Source organism: Gavialis gangeticus, unplaced genomic scaffold (assembly GCF_001723915.1).
Source record: "Gavialis gangeticus isolate Ggan-Ray unplaced genomic scaffold, GavGan_comp1, whole genome shotgun sequence".
In the NCBI taxonomy this organism is placed as follows: domain Eukaryota; kingdom Metazoa; phylum Chordata; order Crocodylia; family Gavialidae; genus Gavialis; species Gavialis gangeticus.
Window position 1 is genome coordinate 40,877,469 of NW_017728994.1, and position 7,951 is coordinate 40,885,419.

Genomic DNA, 7,951 nt, shown 5'->3' on the forward strand with positions numbered 1-7,951 from the left:
GTTTCAGGCTGGACATAAGGAAGAATTTCTTTACTGTCCGAGCCCCCAAGGTCTGGAATAGCCTGCCATCGGAGGTGGTTCAAGCACCTACGTTGAACACCTTCAAGAGCAAATTGGATGCTTATCTTGCTGGGATCCTTTGACCCCAGCTGACTTCCTGCCCTTTGGGCGGGGGGCTGGACTCGATGATCTTCCTAGGTCCCTTCCAGCCTTAATGCCTATCAAATCTATGAAAGGCTACCACCGCGGGTATCAGGGTAAAGTAATATATGGCTAAGGTAGACAACCAGTTATAGACAAATCCCCTTCAGTCTGTCATTCTGTTGTCCATTTAAATTCTCTTTTTTATGTAATAGGGTTTTTTGGAGTGCATGAGGTTTGTGTGCACATTTTAATATATCACCAAAAGGTAGAAAGAAGCAGCATAAGTCAACAACAACTTAATCTTACAGTGTCTTTTCTTTTTAATTTCACAGGCTGGGTAAATACACTGGTAGGAGGGCAAAAGGAAGGTGCTCGAGGATTCATGTTTTTCATCATTAATGTGGACCTGACTGAGGAAGGGCTTTGTAAGTGAAGTGTGTGTTTATATTTATTATTATTCTCTCTTAAAAAACAAGACATGTTCAGACTGTTCTTAATCTAATGTTATTTACTCTTGTTTCCAAAGAGTCTTGATTTTATGCTCGTAACCTGAAAGCTGGTAAGTATCTATACACTGACTGTACTCTTTAAGAGTGTTCTGAATGTGGATCCTCTTAAAAAGTTGACAGACATGTTGGAAGTAAAAGTCTGTATTAAATATTGATCTAATGAAGAGAAAACAGTCTGGCTTCTTTCTAATTGGTCACAGCCTGTCGTGTATGCCCCAAGTCATACATGCCCCATGTATACTCAACCAGGGTGCCACTCAGTGTTAGCACTGGTAGGTATACAAGCATGATTTCCAAGGTAAACCCAGAGATTTCAAATAAAAATCAGTAATATTAAAATATTCTAACCTGTTGTGGTCTGTCCTAGTTCTTTGCAGCAGAATTGCTCAGTTATATTTCTGTAGCCAAAAAATGAATGAAAGCTAAGAGCTGGCTTTTTCTGGCAGTTGCCTTAAATATAAAAAAAAAAAATGTTGAGTACCATTTCCTTGGGTATTTTCATTATTTGCCGGCAGAATACAAGCTAAAATTAAATTGAATGTATAATGTTATTCTGTGTTTGTAGCCAAAACTGTAAATATATAATTTTATAGTTCATTTTAGTGAAAGCTATAAATAAACTACTGCTACTACTAAGTAAAGCTGTTAATAAAAGAAATGAATTTGAAAATTACATTTCTTAAAAAATGTCTCAAGGTGCACTACTGTATGTGCTACCTGCTTCAAACTAGATATATCGAAGTTTAAATAATAATGCTTGGTTCACATCATGGTGTGACAAGTTCAGAGCACTGTACAGAAATTTTAAACTCTAATTCACTAAGGTACTTAAGCACATTCCTGACTCTAAGTATGTGGATGATCAGATGATTTATACAGTGGAACTATGCACATATTTACCTACCTTCTAATGAAATGGAACCTAACTAAGCTTGCACATCTCATACTTTTTTTAGTTTCTTTTCAGGAAAATATTTATTTTTCAATGTGCATAATACAAAGAATTATTTAAGTATGTTGTTTTTTCTTTTTTTTTTTCAGTGCATGTTGAAGATATAATTTTGCACATGTTTCAATATATTCAAAAACTATGTACAGAAGGACCTCAAGAATGGGTTTTCCAAGAGTGCAAGGTATAGCAGTTTTAAGTCGTAACCAAGTTCCTCCACTAATTTTTTTTGTATGTGTATATATATGTGTATATGTATGAATATTAAATAGAACCAAACTCCATGGTTGAGGAAGCCACTTTGGAATATATTTCTTATACAATACAGTTCTGTAGATTTAACATCATAATATTTACTGAAAATAAAAACAAATTTTGTCCTAACTTGAAATACTGCAACACAACGTTGTTTTTTGAGCCAAATATGTGGACTTTTTAAGGCTTTATTGAATTGTGAGAGGAATAATTCATCCCACTGTCAGTGTTGTAAGCCTCCCTGGAAGTGAGGTGAGGAGTCAGTGTTGTAAGCCTCCCAGTGAGGTGCACCTGGAAGGCTGGCACGTTTTGCGAAGCATGTCTGGCCAGGCACCTCTCCCACTGGTGGCTTTTGCTCTAGCTGCCTAGGATCCCACTCCAGGCCCATGACATGGGAACCTGAGCTGCCCTACTCTTGAGCACTGAGTAGCAAGGAAGCTACTCAGTGTGCTGCTGCATGCATGCCCATAAGCTTGCCAATAGCAAAGGTGAATTACCTAGTGAGTTCTCCGGGCCAAACTGGAACATTGGAAAGTGGAGCTCTGTCACTGTCCGGGCCAAGATGGAACATTTAGAAATATATACCTTGACTCTGCTCTTCTTCTCCAAGTTTGCATTGGCAAAGGCACATAGGGCTGTAGTAATCTGCTGGCTGATGATATTTTTATTTTAGTTATTTTTCTCTTTACTGTCAATGAACCAACCAACCAAAATCCTAGAAAATTACCGAAAAGTATGTTTGAAGAATGTTAAAATTATAAAACCAGGTATTCAAAAATGTGCAGATTCTAGAAACAAGTTGACAGTGTGCAACCTTTAAACAGATCTGTGGTGTGTATGTATTGTGTTATGGTCCTTAATTACACGACTACGTACTATTTTTTCCATAGGTCCCCTGCCTAATTAAGTGCATAGGTTGGATCCAGGAACGATTGTTAAGCAGGTCTTTCTGGTTGAAGTAGGTAGTTGTCTGTAGGACCCTACCCAAAATTGTTATGGAAGTTGGAAAGTGTGTAGTGAACATGGTGAGAGGCTGCAGGAAGAGGATGAAGCATCTCAGGGTTAAGTGGTTGAGGGCTTTATTTTGTAACTTGTAAAATGTTATTTTAAAGTAGCTTTTTGTAGTGTGTGTGTGTGAGAGAGAGAGAGAGAGAAAGTGAATAGTAAGCACAAACATACTTTTTTACTTTAGTACTTAATTTAAAATGGTATTTAGTGGAAATATTTTGCAAGTTACAAAATCATGCCTGCATGAGTTACGTGTGTGTGTGTTCATTAGTTTGTATTCACTTATTAATGTAAGGCCAGGGTTTTCTGTTCTAAATATTTGTTTTGGCTTGTGTTTACATATCAAAACACAGTACATTTCTTGGGAATGGATGGAGGGTAACAGAAAACCCAGGCTGATTCAAATTATTTGAGGCGGGTGTAGGGAAAGCTGGGCATGCAAAAGCAAAGGTTAAATGGCAGGGAGTAAGGAAAGGAAGAGCAGTGGCATAGGACTTTTAGGAAAAATTGCAGAGTAGGGATCAACACTGAAAACTGGGTGAATGAACTGCAGGGTAGGGAAACAGAAGAAAGCATGGACTTTGTTTCCCATGGACTTTGAGTGAGCAAAAGGTATAATTCAGCAGAAGGTTTTTAAATGTAAAACAGCATATTGGCCTCAAAAGTTTTAATTTTTTTTTAATTGAGCATTTGTATAATGGGACTAGGTTCTTTGAGTGATATAATACTGCTTGAGAGTTAGTTGGAGACATCTGATAACAAGAGAGAAAAGTGGAGACAGTTATCGTGACTTTTTTGGATGATCAGGTAGTCAAATATGATTTTCTGGCAAAAAGGGCTCAGACTTGGCTGCATGGCACTTATGCCATTTATGACAGAATTTAGGTATTATATGACTACAGAAAACCTTGGAATCAAATTATGTGATCTGAATCATAATGTTATGAGGAATAGTTTCAGCACCTGCATGACTGAGAAGAGAGTTTCGTCTTTGGTGATTGTGGAGGAAAAGTCAGTAATACGTATGTAGTAGCTTTATCTGACAGAAGCACCAGGGAATTATTGTTACAAACACGCTGAGTTAATATGTGGCTATAGTAGTAGTTGTTGAATGAAAATTATATAAATCCTGAGAGGTCTTAATCTGTAAGACAGATTCAACCTGAATCGCTTTCTGATGATCAAGGAATTATTAAATGTACCTGCTCAGGGCCAAAAACTACATAACTATTGTGGGTACACTGAAGAAGTTTAAAGGGTAAAAGAAGCCCTTCCCTAGCCACCTCTGTTTGGCGAGTTCAAAGATTTTCAGCTTACCACTCTTGTTGTGGAGGTTTACCAGACTGACTTTTTCCACCTCCTGCATTGGCTGCTTTTTGAAGCATTGATTATAATACTACATCTACCTGAATATAAGAGCACCCTGCTATTATAAGATGACCCCTCAATAGTTGCATTCTATATATGGAAAATGTATAAATTTGTTATAATTTTCCAGGTATAGAATATAATTATTGGAGGTCTGACTTGAATTTGTCTCCTTCCCACTGCTACAGCAGGAAAAATATATCTGGGGGGTCAGGTAGCTCATTTGCCCTCTGCCCCTTTGTCTTCCTCTGCCTGTTAGACCCAGCTCACTTCCTGAGCACATGGAAGTGAGGAGCAAATCTAAAAAAAACTGACCTTGAAATAAACAGCTGTAGTAATTTACATGGAGTACCCATAGACTTGGTTCATTGAGAATTGATGCATTTTTCTTTTTTTGAAACTGTTGCAAGTTTTAGCACAGGTACTCCACAAATACTCTTTTAAGTTGCATTTTGGCACCTACTTTTATATAGAGTACAAACTATGCATGATATTAATCTGAAGTCAAAAGGCTCATGATTTACCATATAGTTCACTGGGCTGGACCCCAGCGGAGTCAACAGCATTTCAAGCCATGGTGACCCCATAGCTCAACACTACTCAGTAAGTGTGCCTACCCCAGATATGCCCCCCTCTCCCCACAAATGATCTGTGTGGTAGTCCCCCTCACTTGTGACTGGAAATGGGTGTTCTTGTCACGAGTCTTGGGATTCTCCAAAAATATATATGCAGATGAGGCGCAGGGACACCTGCTCTGGCTTCACTTCATACAAGGTGGGGCCTTGCTAATCATATGTGACAGGCTGAGAGAGGAGCTGACAGGGATTCTGGGTGAACTGCTTGGGCCCTGTTTGGTGATGTTTGCCAGACATTTAAGGCTGGTGAAGAAACAGGAATCATTGGAAATGGGAAAGAAAGATGCAGCTTAGCTGTGGAAGTGAAGAGAATTTGAAATGCAACACTATGGCTCACCACGAATAGAAAAGGAGTGTAGTCCTCCTCAGTACTAACTCTATGGCCACTATTGTATACCTTATTCAGATAGGCTGCACTAACCGAACCTTGTGGTAGGGTCCCATCAGTATGTTTGCCCAATACGGGCTGTACTTACCTGTCAGGGGAAACACCATGTATCTGGGTCCAGGAAGGCAGTTTTCCTTAAGCGCCTAGGGGATAACTGCTCTTCTGGCATGGCTTAGTACCCGCCGAGGTATTGGGGTTTTAAGCCCACGTTATGGAAATGGGAGGCTTCCCCCTAGCTTGCTCCTGCAGCCATATAGCTGAGGACAAGCAAAATATGGGGGCATCTGAACCCCAAGCCCCTTGGCTTGGGCCTGCATGTAGGATGCCTGCCAAAAGATGTTGGAAACATCTGAAGCCTCAGTAGAGGTAGAAGACATTTGCCAGTTGTAGGGCCATTTATGGCTCTGGACTGACTCATGGATTTGGACTTGATTTGGCTGATTTGACTTGGAACATGAAAAAATTTAAAAAAAAAGAAAAAAAAAGGAAAGGCAAGACCCCATCAGCATGCTTGCTTAATATGGGCTGTGTACTTTATAGCCATGCTCAGGGTTGGCTGTATTTTAATCACCTTCATAGTTGGTTTCCATTACTGAGTACATGCTGCTTTTAGCAGCTGTTCATTCAGTGAGGTTTCCTTGTATACAAATGTAAGATGGGGGGGGGGTTCCCCATGTTGACTGAGTAGGAAAAAGCCTTGTCTTTTATTCAAGTAAATATGGTAGGTAATATCATTCAAGCCTTTACTGAGCAAATAGATAATCACTTTATAATACTCGGTAATAGTAATTGGATTACAAATGTTTCCTTGAATAAGCAACTGTGTAAGAAAGTGTAATAAGCTGATTTATCAGTGGTAGTATTTGGGTGTGATATTGTAGCCACGATAGTCCAAGAAATGTGCAAATAGCAAGGATTTTTGTGGGTAATTATTTTTTATTGGCCCAGCTGCATGATAGAGATAGACTTAGACCTGAAGAAGAATGCCTTGCTGTTTGTTTATTTTGGTTGTTTAAATTGGCCCAGCAGATATTTGGGTATGCTTTATTCTTTATTTCAAGTTATTTTACCAAATGACTATTTTGATAGTGATTTTTTTTTTTTAAATATACAGTCACTTTTTTTTAATAAAATACAAAAAACTTTTATTTTCCCTTAGGATTTAAATGCTGTGGCTTTCAGGTTCAAAGATAAAGAACGACCAAGAGGTTATACATCAAAGCTTGCTGGGATGTTGCATGTAAGTGAACTTTATGTATTTTGGGCTGTATCTGAATGGAGAGTAATAAGTTAAAATTTGGTTTTGAAATCACACCGCATAAACAATATAAATAAATATCTGTGAATGTCTGTCTTCATTTTACATCCCTGGATTCTGGAAGCATTTTTTTGCAGTACTGATTTCTACAGGTAAATGTTCAAGAAATGAGTCATCTGCTTTTGCTTCCTAGCATTTTGTATTTTTAAGTTTGATGGAATGAATGATTCAGCATTTGGACTGAAAACCTGACTTATTAGCCTTCATAGGTCTGAGGAAGACTCAGTCCTGAGAGTTTCCACATGCTGTGTTTATTTGACAGCTGAATGCTGAGATTTGGCACAGGGGCATGCACTTAGGGCTGCTTGACATAAGTACTTGTATTAGTATGAATATACAAGTATACACTTATCAAGTTGAAATGCCGTAGTTTTTTATTTATTTGACTAAACAGAATTTTCTCCTTCGGGTAAATTTTGGGCTGGTTTAGTGGATCACAGTTAAAATCTTGTTTATTTCCTATTTATTTCCTATCCAGTGAACTTCAGACTTTTTCACATTTTTTTTTCCCATCTTGTAAAAATTTTCCTCACCCTACATGAATTTATTTTAAATTAAATTTATAGCTGATGTTGTTTTTTCTGGACTGTTCTTGTTGTCACTTCTTGTTTTGGTTCCATCATATGGTGAACTTACTATTTTGAATTTAAGTATGCAGCAGATTAGCCTATTTAAAGAAGGTTAAGTAAAAGTGTAGGCATCTAGTCATGCTAAGCTAGAACAGGGGTAGGCAACGTTTTTGGGCCAGAGTGCCGAAAAAACCCACAATGCCTACCTTGGAAGGTACAAGAAAAATAGAACAAGGGCAGCGGGGGGTACATGACAGGATGCCCTGTTTGTGTCCCTTGCCCCACACCCAAAGCCCCTACCCCCTAGCCTTGCTTGTACCCCTGCTGACCCTGTCCCCCAGCCCTGATGCCCCTTGCCCCCCAGCCCAGGCTCTGTGGCTATCAGCAGCTACCCAGAACCTGGACCAGACGCAGCCAGGAGGCTGCAAACAGCTGCTGCCTCCCTGGCCCTGGGCTCCAGGGTGGCAGCAGGTACCGGCAATGCTCCCTGCTGTGCTGCCCTCATCATACACTGTGCGCCTGGCCCTGCTGCCTGCCCTTGGGCCCTCCTGAGTACAGCGTGTGCGACCCAGAGTGGCAGCACAGGGAAGCTGCCTGTTGCTGCCAGCTCCATGCTGCCCAGGTCATGCTTCCCCTGTGTGTATGGGAGCAGCATGGGCAGCATGCAGGGTTGTGCCCCTCGCTGCTGCCCCTGCTGGCAGGGTAAATGTGGTCAGGGGAGCTCAGAGCAGCAGGCAGCCTTCTGCGCCCCCCACTGTGCCCTGCCGTGCCAGGTTTCGCATACTGCTCTGCAGAAGCGGTGGCAAGG

The 7,951-nt window shown here is 40.1% G+C and overlaps 1 protein-coding gene across 4 annotated transcripts in view; it reads left to right on the plus strand.

Moving 5' to 3' along the window:
• IDE (insulin degrading enzyme) overlaps positions 1-7,951 on the plus strand; it is a 131,435-nt gene that overhangs the window by 40,794 nt on the left and 82,690 nt on the right. For all 4 annotated transcript variants that reach the window (XM_019502638.1, XM_019502636.1, XM_019502639.1 and 1 more), the window contains exons 8-10: positions 477-569; positions 1,695-1,786; positions 6,416-6,496. In XM_019502638.1, the coding sequence (XP_019358183.1) occupies positions 477-569; positions 1,695-1,786; positions 6,416-6,496 (266 nt within the window). The remainder of the gene's footprint in view (positions 1-476; positions 570-1,694; positions 1,787-6,415; positions 6,497-7,951) is intronic.